Source organism: Haliaeetus albicilla, chromosome 16, assembly GCF_947461875.1.
Source record: "Haliaeetus albicilla chromosome 16, bHalAlb1.1, whole genome shotgun sequence".
NCBI classification, from domain to species: Eukaryota; Metazoa; Chordata; class Aves; order Accipitriformes; family Accipitridae; genus Haliaeetus; species Haliaeetus albicilla.
The window spans coordinates 14,884,501-14,902,160 of record NC_091498.1 but is presented as its reverse complement, the minus strand read 5'-3'; the positions used below and the strand labels follow the sequence as shown (position 1 = coordinate 14,902,160).

The 17,660-nt window shown below is 54.3% G+C and overlaps 1 protein-coding gene across 1 annotated transcript; it reads left to right on the top strand.

The window, feature by feature from the left end:
- The first annotated feature begins 873 nt into the window (after nucleotides 1–873).
- CTSD (cathepsin D) lies at nucleotides 874–17,617 on the top strand. The gene is given in 11 exon segments (XM_069803619.1): nucleotides 874–1,090; nucleotides 1,093–1,154; nucleotides 1,156–1,259; nucleotides 1,732–1,888; nucleotides 4,214–4,337; nucleotides 5,983–6,101; nucleotides 10,153–10,352; nucleotides 11,520–11,642; nucleotides 12,836–12,980; nucleotides 13,938–14,036; nucleotides 14,715–17,617. Coding segments are annotated over 11 exon segments (1,497 nt in total). The 5' UTR covers nucleotides 874–888; the 3' UTR covers nucleotides 14,877–17,617.
- The last annotated feature ends 43 nt before the right edge of the window (nucleotides 17,618–17,660 follow it).

The window sequence follows — 17,660 nt, the reverse complement described above, 5'->3', positions numbered from 1 at the left end:
CCGTCACGAAGCCAGGGGTCCCCCACTCCAGCAGTGTCCGGCTCTTCCCACAGGCTGCTGCTCTCCCATCCCCAAGGCTGGGCACAAGCAGGAACAGAAAACAAACACCCCTAGCCCTCAGGACTTGGAAGGGAAAGTGTCTGTAAATCCGATTTTATTTGTATTTTTTTTCCAGCTGGTCTCGTGGCTCTGTAAGAGCTCGGTCAGGGCGAACTGGGCAGAGATTAGCTCCATCCGCCACCTCCCAAGCTGGCAGGGTGGCACCTCTGAGCCAGGAGGTAGAAAAGAGCCCGTCCCAGTGCTCCTGCCCGGCACCAGCATCATCCTCAATGACTGTAAGCGGCCCAGTACTGCCACGGTGGCATTTCGAGGGGGGGGCACATCTAGCTTGGCAACCTCCCCCCCCGGCCCCTCCCAAACAAGCTATAGGCCAGGATATGCCCATCTCCCCCCAAAAAAACCCAGCCTGGAGGGATGAGTCCCCCCAAACTGGGGGTATCCTGGGGCCAGGGAGAAGCACGGGGCCAGGGGGCTGCCACGGCCCCCCTGGGCGGGGGGGTGCAGACATCCCGGTGAGCCTGGCTGCAAAAATTAAACCCCACTGGTGACAGTGGGCGCGTGGCTGCGGTCCCTGAGCAGGCTGAGCCCTCACCGTGCCAGGCTGGGGCGGGGGGCTGTGCTCAGCAGGGTTTCGGGGGGGGGGCTGCTGGCCTGGGGAGGGTGCCCCTCTCCCCAGGGAAGAGAGAAAAGCCAGAAAACCTGGAAAGAACAAAAACAAAGCCAACAGAAAGGAAGTTACAGACAGAACAGAAGCGAGCACGCGTGGCCGGCGGGGCGCCTCGTGATTTTTTTAATGGTGTTTATTCCCCTTTTCCCGGAGGCTGAGTCATGGGCCGAGGCACCGGGGGTCAGGCCTGGCGACTTGGGGGGGGGGGCGTGAGGCAGCACCCACGGCCCCGCACCCCACGCGGGAGCCCCCGCCCCGGCCCGCCCTCACGTGACGCCGCTGGTTGCAATTTTAGACCGTCAGCTGACTCGAAAAATCCCTGGAGAGGGGCCGCCGCTCCTACAAAAACAGGGAAGGCAGCCGGGCAGGCGGCGTCGCGGCCTGCCAGCAGCGGGACCCTCCGGCCTCGGTGCCCCCCCCCGGCCGCCAGCACCACCGCCAGCACCGCCAGCACTGCCAGCACCGCCGCCATGGGGCCCCGCGGCCTCCTCCTGCTGCTCGCCCTGGCGGGGCCCTGCGCGGCCCTCATCAGGTGAGCCGTGAGGGGTCCCTCAGGGTCTGCTGGGGATGGGGGGGGGCGTGGGACAGGCACCCCGGGTGCTGGTGCAATGGTGGCCTCCGGGCTCCTCTCGCAGGCACCCCCCCTCGCCCCGGTGCTGTTCTCCCACCGTTAAAGCAGAGGGGGGAAGGGCTGGGACCCCCCCAAAATGGGGTTCAGGGCTGATGCTCTGCCTATGGAGGGGTCTCGCTCCGGCTTCCCCTATTCCCGGTGACCTTTGGTAGCCACTCGCCGCCGCCCTCCCTCCCCGCCGTCCTCCAGCTTTGGGAAAAGCACCGAGCACGGGAGATCCGGCACGGGGGGGGCTGGCAGGAGCCCAGACCTCGCCCACTCCATGCTGGCGGGTGCCCTGGTTTCGGTGGAGCCGTGTGGCCCCCCTCCCCGGGGTGACCCCTCCACACACACACTCCCATTAACAGGTGGGCGCTCCGCCCTCCCCTTGCAGGATCCCCCTGACCAAGTTCCCCTCCATGCGGCGCGTCCTGAACGAGGTGGGCAGCGAGATCCCGGACATGAACGCCCTCACCCAGCTCCTCAAGTTCAAGCTGGGCTTCGCTGACCTGGCTGAGCCCACTCCGGAGATCCTGAAGAACTACATGGATGTGAGTAACAGCCCCTCTGCCGACCACCCCCCAAATGCAGCGGACCCCAGCGCGATGCCAGTCGCCTGACTCTCACTTCTGGGGGTACCCATCCCAGGGGGGTGGTGGGATATGCCTGCCCTGCCGTCCCACCACAGCCAGGAAAGTGAAAGAGGGAGAGATGTTGATCCTGTAGGAGAGATTCATGCACCCCCTGCGGCTTGGTGGGTGGTTGCCAAAAGTTGCTAAACTAAAAATACTAATAATTAAAATAATAATAATAAACAACCCACTGCCACCCAAGTGGGAGCTTTGCAGCTTCTGTGACCTATTTCCTTTCCCCTTTGTCACTAAGTAATGATCGTAAATAGGGGCCTGCTCACTTGCGGTCCTTCCTAGCATTTTCTGGCCCCTTTGGGCTCCACTTTCTGCAAGATGGGCATAAAAAGCACGCTCCACTCCTTGTGGCATTGGGGCATAAAAGAGTGAGCATGGGGTAGGAAAAGAGGGCTCAGACTTGGCACCAGCTTGCTATGGGACTGGGGATGCAGGACACTTCCTCTTGCTATCCTTCATCTTTTGCACGGCCTTGGGAAAAGCCACCCTGTACCTCCACCTTCTTCTCAGTGGCTTAAAGAGCAAAGGGACCTTTGTGGTGGAAGCAGCGATACAAGGAGAAGCTAGGTAAAGGATGTGAGGTTTGCGCTTGCCCAGCTGCCAGACATGGGTGGGGTTTCCTATTTCTGGGTTCCCCACCAGGTAACCTCATGGCTCTTGGGGGGTGGGATGTGAGCACTGGCCAGCAGAATAAAGCTGGCGCCAGGTATTTGGGTGTTAATTCAGGATATTCCCCTCTGCTCCCCTTCCCCAGGGGCTCTTGTCACCCAGCCAGCACCATCCTGCCAGGCCTGTGCTGGGAAGGGCCGCCAGTGTTTTAATCAGCGGTGTTGAAAGCCAGGGCGCTAGCAGTTGCGCCACGGCATTGTCTCTTGCAACTGCAGCTCAGGCTGCCACCTGGGGAAGGACTCCACTCCCTTGTCCCAGGGGGACTAGCGCAACCTGCAGTGGGAGATAAGGGACCTCTGGACTCCTCCCAGCCCGGCCGAAAATGCCCTTGCTGCCAGAGGAGCTGTTGGGATGAAAGGCACAGCTTCCCCTAGACCACCCTGTATGGTCCCCACCAGCCCCTGGGACCCCTCACGGGTCTGTGTATATGATGTATGGGGCCCCTATACCGGGGATTAATTTTCAAGGCCCAGCAATAATTACAGAATCACTGGCAGCAAGTGCTGCCTCCCCATTACAGCTAATTGCAATGGATTATTAATTACTCAGTGAGCAACCCTTGCAAACTAAGCGCACAGGAGGTGAGCAGCTTTGATAATCCTGTTTTCTCCCCTCCCCCCTTAATTAAATACATGGCGGGTTTGGAAAGGCCACAGGTTGACTTCCCTTGCTCTCAGCCTTCTCTCCAGGGCCCTGATCCAGCTGCTCTCCAAGCATGACATGGCTCTCTGCCCCTTTGGGAGGGCTGGGGAAGAATGGGCCCATCCAGGACCTGCCAAGCATTCCCCATTCATCCTCTCCCCTCTGGATAGAGGGATGCCCTGCAAACACCTCAGGCACTCAGGTTTCTTCCAGTCCTAGCAGAGATGCATGAAGAGCAGAGGGGTATCCATCAGACACCTGCGCTACAGGGACTTCTCCCAAACTCTCACCCTGCAGCCCTAAATCCCTCTCTGACGGTGCTGCTGATGGCCTTTTCTCCCTCCAGCTCCTCCAAAGCCTTGCGATGCCCACGACTTAGCATTTATTTATTCCTCCCCACCCCAGTGGCTCGCCAGCACACACCAAAAGCCCCAGCAGCAGTACCTCCACCCATCTCAGGCAGAGCTGCTGCTCGCTGCAACCCACAGTTCCTCTGCAAACTCGCCAGCAAAGCAGCTTCCCAGCCAGTTTTAGCTTTTCAATAATGCAGGTGTTTTGCTTGGCTTTCTCCTATCTTTTTTCTCTTCCGTCTAGTGAACTGCATGCCAGCCTGCAGACCTTCCCCCTTGTCTTCTGCCCTGTCTCCTTGCCCCAAAAGTCCTCCCCCACAAGCACCCATCCCACTTCTCCTCCCCAATTTATCCTTTTCACACCTGCTGTAATGAGGTGTGAACAGCGAAAGGGAGCCTCCCTTCCAGAGGAAGAAGGCTAGGAGCCCATTACTGCCAAAAAACAAGAGGAGGGCAGTGTCTAGATAATAAGGTGGTCCCTTTTTCAATCCTGAGATTTTTTTTTGGTCTTTAATCCCTGTTTTCAGCTGGCTGTCTCAGCTCATGGCTCCCTTCTCCTCCTTTGCAGGCCCAGTATTACGGCGAGATCGGCATTGGAACCCCCCCCCAGAAGTTCACTGTGGTCTTCGACACTGGCTCCTCCAACCTCTGGGTGCCATCTGTGCACTGTCATCTGCTGGACATCGCTTGCCGTAAGTGTCACTGGTGGCAGCCACGGCTCAACAGCTTCTTCTTCCCTGCAAAGTGCAGATCCTGGCATTGCAAGAGGAGAAACTGAGGCAGCAGCATGAAAGGGCTTGCCAGAGGCTGATGGGGTCTTTAGGGTCAGAGCTGGAAATAGGATCCCAACCTCCCACATCAATCCTTCATTACTCCCTTCCTGTTTTTTCCCCTCTGCATCACCCACACACAGCTTCAAACCTTCCCCAACAGCCTCGGCCCTGCAGCCAGGGAGCAGCATCACAGGTTGTGATGTTTCTCCCCAAATTATAGACCGACGCTGCTGTTGCCCCATTGCGCAAGGCTGGTGAAAAAAAATCAGCCTCTTGCCAGATCTGATACAAACTGTCCTAGTTTCTGCTTTATTGCCGCATGGAGCATGTGCATGCATGTTTATGGATTTATAATTAACAAAAGCCAGGGAGGCACGATGAGGTGAGAACGTCTTAGGGACTACAAGTTTTTTTGCTCTGTAGCATTCCTACACAATAAACCTCCACAGTTGAAGGTGTCAAACCCGGCTATGGCAAAATGCCATTTAAAAGCCACTGTCTGTGCTGCTTAAGCAGAGCAGAGAAACCTGTGGAGACAACAAATGGAACCATGAAAGGCGACCCACAGTGCTCAATGAGGATAGGGAGGAAATTTGGACTTTTTGTATGGTCCTGTAGCGCCCAGAGGGGAGACGGACCTTCTTTTTGCATGCGTGAAATGAGATCTAGAACACTAGTAGGCTGATGAGGTCCAGACCTAGTCTGTCTTGGGGTTCTTGTTCTGTAGCAGGGAGCTGGTTTCCCAAGGCAGTGGTGCGGGAGGTGCTGGGACCAAAGGCTTGTTTTATGAGTATGCAATGAGCCTAACCTTCTGCCAGACTGGGATCCAGACGGTCCAGCTGAGGAAGTCCCTGTGTAGCGTGTCGGTTTCCATAGGGCTCAGCTGGTTCATCCTCAGCCGCTGTCTGCCCCGCTCAGCAAGCAGTTGTGGAGCTGGGCTGGCCGAGCTTGCCACAGGCCGCTGCCCAACTCGTGACTCGGGAGGAATCTGCGGAGGAGGTATCTGCCTGGCCATAAAACCAGGGATATCTTACAGTTCCCAACCCTTCCAAGAGGAAAAGCAGCTTAGACTAGGGGAAAGCCCTTCTCCTCTGCAAATAAAAGAATATTTTGAGCCCTCTCTGTGCAAAAAAGAGTGACCATGTAAAAAAATTTCCACCTAGTCTTAGCAAAAGAAACAGATAAATCCATTAAAAATGTTCATGCCCAGAGCAGGCTATATCTAAAGCCACCCTGGTTTTCCGTGGCACAGAGGGAAACGTTTTGCTCTGCTGTCTTAACACACCCTGACACACCAGCCACGTAGGCTCTAGGCTTTTAATACCCCTTGGCCAAATCCGATTTAACAGCCAAATTGGATCTGCCCACCTAATTCCCCAGACATCGGAAATGCTTTGTTAAGCAGTCCGGGCTTGGCAAATGCTGGGTTCAGGACCACCTTACCATTGCTGAGTGTCCGTTTGTCCTGATGAGCCAGGTGCTGTGGGGTTAGGTATCGGGGAGCCCTAGGTATCATGGAGGACTAATGTTCTATGTCCCCCTGTGTCCCTCTCCCTGGCTGCAGTGCTGCACCACAAGTACGATGCCTCTAAATCCAGCACCTATGTGGAGAATGGCACCGAGTTCGCCATCCACTACGGGACAGGGAGCCTCTCTGGGTACCTCAGTCAGGACACCGTCACGGTGAGTAACAACTGCCCTTGCCCTGAGCTGCCCCAGCCTGCTTTCAGCAGAGTGCTCGAAGCTGTTTGATTTCAACAGGTCTCCCTTCTTAAGTGTCCTACTTGTATAAAGCATGCTTCAGCGCCATGTTTCCAATTGCTTTGAAATGAGGTGGTGATGATGGCTGAGGAGTTGACAACGACCAAGGCAGGCAGAGAATGGGGAAGGTATTAATCAGCAGGTCAGCAGGCTAGGAGCGTGGACCGCACACGTGGTGCTCTGCAAACATGGTCTCTGGCCAATCCCTCCAACCCTCTTCCTCCTGACCCCAGAAATTTCCTAGCCCAAGTGCATACCAGCACCTCTGCACAGGCTGCTGGTGGTGCCCAGCTTGTTCCAGGCCAATATCCACGCGGCAGTGGATGTCCACATGGGAAGCTGCCCAAATACTGGCCAGAAATGGGGTCTTCAATGCCCCATCCTGGTCTCGTGTCAAGAAATGGTGCTTATGTTTGCAAAGGCTGTGTAACACCTGGGTGGGCTTCCCCAGCAGCATTCAGGGCCCAACGCAAGGTAGCTGGGTTGCTGGTGGTTGCTTTCCATCATTTCCTTTTCAGAGAGCAAAGGCTGAGCTTTCTGTCCTGTAAATGGTGGGTGCCTTTTACGACTGCCTCCCAGGTACAGATGCTCATGAGCGTTTGCCAGCTGCCAAAGGTCAGCGGCGCACGTGCTCCCAGATTACTTGGTCTCCTGGCAGGGATAAGAGCATATCTTTGCTTTGCAGGGGTGAGACAAAGCAAAAGTGTTGAATAAGCACATAAATCTAGGGATTTGGGGTTTTTCATGTTAGGTTCAGCTGAAAAGTATTGGCTTACCAATTTCATCGGGATCAAAAGAAAAATATCCAAGAGGAGCCTGAAGTGGGTGGCTCATGCAAGGAGCACTCTTTAGCCCATCCTTATAGCAGGAAAATTTCAGGCTAGCCGTTGCCTCTGTGCTGCATCCAAAGATGCCAGCAGCTCAGGCTGGGTGCAGGACCCTCTTTGGGGGAGAGGGCTTTTGATGGGCTCCGTGAACCCTGAAAATCAGTGCAGACAGGGCTGTGGGGGAGAGCCACAGGGGCTGCCAGCAGCTTTGCACCTCTGGTTTTGCTCTCTGCCTCCTGCAGCCCACCAAGCTTCGGGACCGTTGCAGTTTTGTTTCATGCCATTTAATTCCCACATCCCTCGGTTCACTTAGAATCACCCTGCTGCAAAAAAAGCCACCCATCTGAGCCTTCCCGCAGCTCTCGCCAAATGAAGGCACCGTGTATGTAGTATTAATGGTTTCTCTTACATTACATTTGCAAAATACAGATGGAGGTGGAGGCATCTGCGTTTGTCCCAGTAATAGAGCAGGGCAGCAAGGCAAACAGCGAACTTTATTGTCCTGTGAAAGTGTGGGCTGGTTTAGGCACTTTCTGGCTTAATGCAGGGGCTGAAGTGAGTCAGAAGGAAAATTGCAGCTTTTTCTTCTTTTTTTTTTGTTTGTAATTATCACCCTAATGCCTGCTTGCTAATTAGCTCTCCACTTCCCAGCGACTCAGAGGTAGGATTTTGCTCCTGAGCTTGTTCAGGAAGTGGGGATGGCTCTTGGCAGCTGGCACAGCTTGTAGCATTTGGTTTCTGTCTGGGCAGAAGCAAGAGAAACCTTTTGCATGGAGCCTGAGCAGTGTCACGCTTGCAGTACACAGGAGGAGCAGGGCCAACTCAGAGGGTCAGGGACCTTCAGCTTGGACACCAAGATGCTTCCTCTGATGCACAACATCCCATAGGCAAGCTCCCAGTTGGGTGTAGTCTGGAAAGACAAGACATTGAAACAGCCTTCAGGGTGACCCTCTCGGCTCCAGCCATCCCGATGGGTGGAAGCAGCCACAGCAGCCTGTGGTAAGCACTGACATCTGACCGAAAGGTGCTGCTTGGCAGGTGGTCCAGAGTCCCTCAGCCCTGAATTTTTTTTGGAGAGAGTGACGAGCTCATGTCGAACATCCTGCCTCCTTCTGTGGAGGAATGATGCCCTGGAGCACCATACTCCCCAGTGCTGCTCGCTCTCCGAAGAGCAGCGGGTTCAGCCAGCCCTCTGCTGCTCAGGCATCTCATCCCTTTATTGCAGTCCGACCTTGGGATGTCCTTCAGGGACAGCAGAGGAGACATCATTGCCTGTGGGGCACATGGCGATGTGGCCCCATCTCTCCTAGGGCTGCAGTGCAGATATGCCACACAGGAGATGCCCCTCCTCGCCTCTCCCCTGTGCCTCTGCAGAGGGGAGCCCCAAGCCCTGGTGCCAAACCGTGCCACGGAGGCCCTCACCTCTAGTCTGCCTTTGCCATCCGGCGCTTGCCCGCTTGGCTGAGGCCGCTAACAGGGAGGCCAGGCGAGCTGCAGGGTGCCGACACCTGTCTGCAAAGCGCTGAAGGGCAGCCACTGCACAGCCATCCACTAGTAATGATTTTTGGTCTCTCTGTGTCTGGACGAGAGCCAGCCGAGGGACAGAGACAAAGGATCTGTCACCTGGCACCAGTGCTGTGCTAAAGATGCTCTTGGCTTTCAGTCCCGCTGAGGACCAAGTGTGGGCAGGGTCTGCTGAGACCCCACCACCAAGCAGATATCTGCCTCCCTCCTGGGATGTGCAACCAGGACAATATTCAACGAACCTGGCGCTCAGTTTTATCAGTCCATTGCATTTTACTTTTTTTTAAGTGGAAGCTTTTTTGAACTTTCTGAGCTGCTGCAGGACCAGCTGTGCCAAGTGGTGGAGTGGTGGCTTTTGTAAACCTGTGGCATGCAACGGGGGCACTTGCCATGCGCCGGCGAGCGGATGTGTTGCTGTGAGCTGTTTCGCCCCGCATCCTGTCCTGTGGCTTTTAGCTTTTGCAAGGCTCGATTGCCCTTTTCTAGTGCAAGTCTCAGATACCATTAAAGCCAGCACCGCCGGACCCAGCCTTGCACTGTCTAACCCTGGGGGGATATTAGTAATTTACAGGGATCGTTATCTGCCATCAGGTAGGAGAGGCCAGCTTTTCAGTCCAGCCTGGTTCACTACAGGGCTGCTAGCTGCAGGCTGAGAGGCTGAAATTGTCCTAGCACGGATTCTAAAATTGCCCGTCATCAGCCAGAAGCTCGGAAACCTCCTGAACTGCTACAGCCAGGAGCCAGCTGATACATCCTGCTCCCCGTCAGCAGAGCTATCTTGCTTTCTGTGATCTCCTTCTTTCCGGGGATCTGCCCTTGCGAAGCATTTCAGCTTTCCAGCGGGGAACACCAGTCCTTCTCATGGCTGGCAAGAGAGGTGACCTTTGCATTCACAGTACTCGGCTTGCTATTTTCGTGCTTCGGGCTCAACCTCACTTTCTTGGCTGTGTCTTCTCCCCTCCCACAGGAGCTCTCTGCAGGCTGGTGGCTCTTCTGGGAGACACAGCAGTACCCTAGGGATGTTTCTTATGCAGGGGAGATCGCAGGGGTCATTGGCAGAGGTGAGAGGGGTTTGTGCTCCCAACCGGGGCACGGGTGCAGCACCCGAGGAGGTAGGACATAGAGATGACTTAGACGTTGTCCAGAGTGGGGAGGAGGATTAAAGGTGCAGCACAAGAGCTTTTCAGACTGGGAGGAAAGGATGAAGTAGGCAGCAGGGGAAGGGATGTAGGGAGGACAAAGTGATATAGGGCCCTCTGGGCAAAGAGGAGGAGCTGCAAAATGGCATGGCCAGTGCTGGGACCCAGCAAAAGGCTGAAACGCTGAGTGAGGTGAGCAAAGAGCAGGGGGGGGCTCCTGCCCTTAGGGGTGCGTTGGGCTTTGCAGGGACTCAGGAATTGCCGCTATGTGGCCAGAGTGCCCTGCACCCCTCACCCCGAGGAGAGTGGCACCAGGGTTTCTGCAGCTGCCTACAAATGCAAGGGTAAAAGCAGGCAGGAGTGTGGCAGTGTATTGAGGGATACGCTACAGCCTGTGTTCAGTGAGATCCCATTTCCGCCCTGGTCCCCCAAGCCAGTGTTCTTTACAATCTGCTTTTCCCTTCCCTCCCCATCTCCCCTCAGCTCGGTAACTTGAAAATCAAGAACCAGATCTTCGGGGAGGCCGTGAAGCAGCCAGGCATCACGTTCATCGCTGCCAAGTTCGATGGCATCCTGGGCATGGCATTCCCAAGGATCTCTGTGGACAAGGTCACCCCTTTCTTCGATAACATCATGCAACAGAAGCTGATCGAGAAAAACATCTTCTCATTCTACCTGAACAGGTAGTGTTGGGTTTGGTGCCACACCTCTCGTTGCAAGGGCAAGCCCAGCTGGGCATTTCTCTATGTCTCCTGGTAGCACCTCGTGCCATGTGCCGGTTTACACCTTGGCCAGCACTGTTGGGGAGGTCTCAGCAAGGTCTCCTATCTGGAGCAGTCAGGCCAAAATTTCTTCTTACTGCTTTGAATTAAGAAGGGAAGCAGAAATGCAGCCATTTTACTGATAAAAAGCTGGGTAGGTCTACTACTGGATTTCTTAACTGATTAAGAGACAGAGGATGTTTCCAGAGGAAAGAGAAATAAAAATAAACAGGGTTGTGATCATGAGATTGCAAGCTGCTAGTGCAGTCCCAGTTAGGGGAGTAAACACAGCCCCAGCCTGTTGCCAAAATCCATGAGCCACATGGCCACCACCATGTAACCTCCCAGGCAGGCATGTCCCCCACAGGTTGTCACTAATGATGGGGCTATCGTTCCCTCACCCCCCAGGAAATCCTCCTCTGCAGCTCCCAGTGCTTTCACACCCACTGATCCTCCCCACAGGACACCCCATCACCCTCCTGGCACCAAAGGGGGACTCTGAACTACTTCAGCCCAAAAGTAGCACGCCAGGAGCAGGGAGGGCAGAGAGGGCTGCTGCTGGCCGTTCAAGTGCCAGCCCTCCCCCATCACCATATTTCTTCCCATCTGCTCAGCAGCGAGCTTTTATCTGACGGTAACCTTGAGGATTCGGCTCTGAGGCTGCTGGCTGGTGCGGAGTCGAGTGCAGATAACCTAACGCTGCGTCAGCCATGTCTAACCCTGCACGGGTGTTTGTTACAAGCTGATTATTTGGGGGGCCCCTGTGTCAGTGCTCAGTTCCCCTTTGCCATCCCCCTTCTCTGCAGTGAGTTTCTCCAGGTGGCCCTGAAAAGCACCAGGCAAAAAGCTGCAAGATGCTTTGGCTGGGCCAAAACATTCCCATGTCCCCACCCCAGCCTATCTCACAGTATCTGTCCTTATATTGACATATTATAGCATGATGTAAGTCAGTCATCTGTCTCCAATGCTGCTAATGCTGTGCTTCACCCCCAAGCACCCCAGCATGTATTTTGGGGGCACATGGAGGGGTTTGTTCCGCCCTGCCTCTGATGTTCACGCATATGGATTGTTGGTTGGTTTTTTTTTCAGAGACCCCACAGCTCAGCCTGGTGGCGAGCTGCTCCTGGGAGGGACGGACCCCAAGTATTACAGTGGCGACTTCAGCTGGGTCAATGTCACGCGCAAGGCCTACTGGCAGGTCCACATGGATGCGTAAGTCCCCCCCTCCACCCGACTATATGCATGGGGACATGTGTGCAGACAGCTCACACCTGGGGCTGGGCTGAGACCCTCCCCGAAAAGGAATCATCTCTATCCCTGCAACACATCCACACCAAAAAAAAGCAGATTAAAATCCCGCCCTAAGGCTGGATTGTTTGTTGCTGGAAGGGGAGGAGAGGCAGAAAACAGCAGGAGATGTTCTGCAAAATCTTTACCTCTTGTTTACAGCTTGGCCCTTGAAAATGCCTGCTGCACCCTTGCGAAGCAGGGAAAAACAGCGGCATGTCCTTCTTGCAGGCAGGGCGAGCCCTGCTGAGGCTTTGCTCAGCTCTCAGCGAGGCCTAAGCTGTGTGGCTCACTTGCACGCAGCTCCGGAGGAGCAGGATGAGGCCCCAGGAAGCCAGCCCTTGACTGAAGGGCACGGTGTGGCAATCAGCGCACATTGTTGGAGGCAGAGGGGAGGAGAGCGGGCTGAGCTGCCGGCCGCCAGCCCCACAGTCTATTCTGAGCTCTCCCACGTGATGGGAACTTAAAAGCGGCCTGTGATCAGAGTGCGTCCTTTTCCTAGGGATTGCATCCCTCCCCAGTGCAGAGTTTTAGTTCTCATCTTCCCCCAGCCCTGCTGTGTTGGCAAAGTGTGGCAGACCCTTAGCTGGAAGGCTTTATCTGTCCACGCTGCTGTGAAGCGCGATGCGGGTGAGGAAGCCAAGCAGCTCCTGTCTTGCCTCTTCAATGTACACGAGCCCTTCCCTTGCCCATGACCCTCTCAGCTGTCACAACACCCCTTTAATCCTTTGCTTTTTGCAGTAGCACAGGTCATACGAGTCCCTAATGCATTGCCCTTGGCTCGCTCACGTGCCCATTAGCTGCAGTACTTGCTCTGGAGTGCAGGTAGCAGGCAGGGTACGCAGGCAGCAGTCCAGGCTCTCTGCAGAAATGCCGTAACATCTCAAGACACCCGCTCAATCAGGAGCAGGTGAGAGGGAGCCAGGGGGTCTGTGCACTAAGTCGGTGCTGCATCAGTATTTCTGAGCATCTGTCCTTCCCGGACGTCTGTCGCAGCCCTCCCTTGCATGCCTGCATACTGCCCAGGCTCAGCCATCTTCAACTCTTTGCCTGCTGCTTCTTGCAGCCTTCGCTGGGAGGCCTCTAAGAGTTGTCTCTGTCTGGACATCTCTCCCCAGGGTGGACGTTGCCAATGGGCTGACTCTGTGCAAAGGGGGCTGCGAGGCCATCGTGGACACAGGAACCTCACTCATCACTGGCCCCACCAAGGAAGTGAAGGAGCTGCAGACAGCCATTGGTGCAAAACCACTCATCAAAGGCCAGGTGAGGCCAGGCTGGGAAGGTGGGAGTCTGTGGCCATCGCAGCACCCAGATGCTTCTAGACACCCTGGTCTTCTGCTCCCTCTGCTCTCTGTTCCCAGCTTTTGCTCCTGGAAAAGCCCCTGGCATAGCAAGGACGCCTCTGGTTTTTGACCCCGGGTAGTGTTCACTGCCCTGCTTACACTCTCAGTAGAGGGCCAGGTCCCATGAACTTCGGGAGGCTTTGGGTCACTTCTGCCACCCATCTCTGGGAGGTGGAGGAGAAGGGGTATGAGTTGCAGCTGAGGCCAAGGATTCACGTTAATGTGAGTTCAGAGGCACTTTAATACAAATATATTTAATGCAAATGACAACTCTCCCCTGCCAAGTTTTTAACCATCATAGTTAATCTCACAAGGTCACCTCTCCTCCCTGAAACTGTGGAGCAACAGGGATTATAAGGACCCTCTAGGAAGGATGCTCTGCTCTGAAACCCCTCCCAAATCACAGAGCCATGAATGCTTGTAGGCCTTTTCTGCAGTGTTGGAGACCACATGCTGCAGCAACAGCTGACTTAGACCTGCCACCCTCCCCAAGACTTGCCAGTGTTAATTAAACCAGCTTTGTCTGTTCGTCACACTGCGAGTCCCTGTCTAAGTCTCTAGGCTGTACTGAGCCACATCTCCCTCTCCTGTGGAAGAGGAAGGACCTCCAGCCCTGCTGCATCGGGTGCTGGGCCCTGGGGCTCAGCAGAGCCAAAAGTTTTGGCTCTATCCCTATCCCTAAAACCCTCTGGCCCCTCAGCTTGCAGCCCTGGGCAGGGAGCAGCCCACTTAGCCCAGCACAAGCCTCTTCTGCACCCTGAGATGAGCTGGTTTTGGGGAAAACCACAACAAAGACGTGATTGTGCCCGGGAGAGACCGTGCCCTTTCCTGACACTGTGGCAGCTGCCATCTAAAACCTTTACTGTTGCCGTTTCAGTACGTGATCCCCTGTGATAAGGTGTCATCTCTGCCTGTTGTCACACTAACACTAGGAGGGAAGCCCTACCAGCTCACCGGAGAGCAGTATGTCTTCAAGGTATGTCCAGGCAGCTTTTGCCAGCCCTATGCTTCTCCCCCAGGGCCTAACTTTTGCCTCCTCCACTCAAATCTCAACCATGAAACACAAAATGCAAGAGCAGCAAAAGCAAGACTGGAGCTGGCACTTGGGAAAACGTCTGAAAGGTTGGGGTGACGGGCTGGTGTCACTGATGATAGACCCAAGCAACCTCACCAAAGTCCTGGGGAAATGAGACCCCCTGCATGATGCTCATGAGCGATAGCAGTATGGGAGAGGAAGGGCAGGCAGGCTGTTGCATCAATTTCTACAAACATTTTGCCCTTTCCTGATGGATTCTGGTGCCATGAAGCCTTACCATAGCAGAGGCCACCAGCCTGGCATTTGAGCCATCAAATTCAACTTGCAAGGACCATCTTGTGCAGAATTTCAATAATGGCTCTAATTCAGAGCTGCGTGGGCTGGGAGGTTTATGGGCATGTGTGGCTTTACTTGATGATTTGCTGCATAAAGGCTCTAGGAGGGGGAGCTGAGTTTGGAGCCATGGGAGCAGTGGGTTGGGAGTTACTTTTGCAAGCTGTGGATCTCAAGCTGGGAGAGACTGAAGCGCAGCCAGCGTTGGCAGGTGTTATTGCCCAGCTTGCGAGGTTGAGGGAAGGGAGGACCTCCTCAGATTGAAGCTCTCGCTCTTCTGTCTAGGTTTCTGTACAAGGAGAGACCATCTGCCTGAGCGGCTTTTCAGGCCTGGACGTCCCACCCCCCGGGGGCCCACTCTGGATCCTGGGAGATGTCTTCATCGGTCCCTACTACACCGTCTTTGACCGTGATAACGACTCTGTTGGCTTTGCCAAATGTGCCTAAGCGCCTGACCCCCACTGCCTCTGCCACACACACACTTACACACACACACAGGAGCCATAGAGAAAGATTACCAGGGTTAGAAACCCAGTGAGTGGAAAGGAAAAAAAAAAAAAAAAAGAAAAAGAAATGGAACTAGATTTAAAATTACATGGAAAATAGTCATTAGTGCCCTGCTAGCTACTTTTTTCCCTCCGTTGAGTAAGTGGTGCTGGGATGTCTCTAGTTGATGACTCCAGCTGGAGTAGCCCCTTGCTTTACTGCTAGGTGTTCCAGTATTTGTTTTTAAGAATGATTCTCAGAGCTGAACAAGGCCCTCTCACGTCTCCCAGCCCTTGTCTCCTTCCTGGGGGGCCACCTGGCTGGATCCAGCCCCTGACGCCTCTTCCTGCAGAGAGGCTGTGTGGCTGGTCTTGGGTTTGGGCTTCTGCACTGGGGGAGAGGGATGGGGAAGGCCGTCTGGCACGTTATTTACTTCTTGCTTTTTCACTGATGAAGTGGGGGAGCGGGAGATGGGGGAGAGTCCATCTTCATCACAATGGGTTGAGGCAGCGACTGCTAGGTCATTTCTCAATGGGTTTGTGCTGGCTTGGTCCTAGGAGAGCACGTCCTGGGCTGGAGCAATGGGGGAATCGCAGTAGCGTGCCCAAGGGTTGAGTTTTGGAGCCCGAGGGCTCTGGTGGTGTCTTTTTGTGTAGTGATGGCACTAGCGAGAGAGCTGGAGGCATGCCATCTGCGTGCCTGACCTAACAGGACAGGGATTTGTAGGGGGGCAGCAGCCGGTGGGACTCTTCAGGGAGTATGAATATAAAGGGGGTCAACATAGGATTTAATAGAGGTCACTTGAATTCATGGCCACGAAGGCCCTGCTTTCTGCTGAGCAAAGTCACTTGACACGGGTTCTCTCAAGTTTGGTGAACTTCTCCCAGGTTCCCCAAACCGCAGATCTTCCCAGCTTCATCTGCAGCCAGTGAGTTGAGAATAATGTTTCTTAAAGCAACTAAGTGATCTACAAGCCGAAATCATACTGATAAAATCCGTAGGTGTTTGTCAGCCACATAAGACCTTTTGGAAACATTACTCACAGCATTTTGAACTGCCCAAAACTCAAGAGACAGTTGGCAGACCCAACAAGTTTCCTGGGCAGGAGGGTGCCGTGGCAGCTGGTGGACTTGCATTCACTTTCCCTTCTGCGCTGTCCTGAAACCCAACTGCCTTTAACACCCTCCTTACCTGCTTTCCACCTTACTAATGCTGGTGAGAGTTCTGTTCATGTCCACCCTGTGTTGCAGACAGAGTGAGGCACAATCCTGCTTTGGAGAGGTTGTAGCTGATTTAGCTGTGCTCGCAGATCCTCCTGGAGAGCTGAGATCTGCGCATATGGAGCCGCTCGCTTCACTGGGCTGGTGTCAGTAGGCAAACACTGGTGGGGCTGGGAGGATGATAAAGTGAGTTTTAAGCAGTACTAGAAAGCAGAAGAGAATCTGCCAAGAATCCCAGCCTGTGCTGGGAGTAAAAGACTCTCTTTGCTTTCCCACTGCACCAGATCAGGTCCTGAAGTTAGGGAATGGCAGCAGGTGAGGCACAAAGCTGAGGGCGGCAAGAGGACCAGATCAGCACCAGCCGTGACCCCAGACCAGGCAAAACAGACAGTAAAATCCTGGCACCCCAAAATTCATTGATAATCCTGCCAGAAGTACTGGTGGGGCCAAGGAAGTTCCCAATAAAGGTCTTTGGGCAGTGGGTAAATAGATGGTTATGGCCGGTGAAATGCATATACATCATTCCCAATGTTGAATTCACCACAAGCATCAGAGGCAAAGGTGGGGAAGAGGTCCTGAGGTGAGCTGTGGGAGAACAGCGAGTGCATAGCCTGCAGATCCCCTGTCCCCACCCGCTACAGCTGATCAGTTTGGCTTTACAACCATGCCTCACTTCTTGGAGGGTACAGGCCTGGGCACACTTGGGTCACGTGCATTGTCCCCTGCAACCCCAGATGTGACAAAGGCTGCTCCCAAAGCTTCCTTCTGCCTGCTAGTAATCTTCACCTGCAGCCCTGCATCTGGACACCTAAGGACATCTGTTGCAGACTGGCTAGAGAACAGTAGCATGTTACCAAAAAAATAATCATCAATAGGTACTCCAAAATCAGCAGATATTCAGCACTTCTCTGGAGACCCCCGGTTTCACACCAGTTAAGTGCCCAGAGCTCCTCCAAGTCCTGCTACATCATTTTCCAGCTGCAGGATTTCTTCAGCGCAGCAAGACAGAGACAGACCTTCAGGTACCCACTAATCAGAACTGATGTGGGGGGGAAGCCTGACGTGAAGCTGGCAGTGGGTTTTCAACGTCTTCAGCATCAGATTTAAGTGGGACATGCAGCACAGTCCCAGAACAAGCCATTGGGCCATGGTTCTGCTGGGTGTGCAATGCCTTATGCCGTCTGTGTCATAGCCTCCACGGTAACCCAAGGCTGTGCTGATGTCTGTCCTCAGGCAGGCAGGAGACTGCAGCCGGGGGACAGAGCACAGCCCAAAGCGATGCCCTGAGTGACATACCTTAGGATAGGCTGGAGGAGCAGTTCATCGTAGTCTTCCCTGAATGGGCCTCCTCCCGTTGTTCTTTTATTTGCATTTTTAAACCAAACTCTAACTGCGTGACTGTTTTTTTTAATCTAATTTGCTGTCAGAATTACTGTCTCATCATAGAAAACTGAAAAGAAAATACAGTATTTCCCCCCTTAACTCTGAGAGTGGTCTTTCCTTAAGCAGTTTGAGATGCCAGACT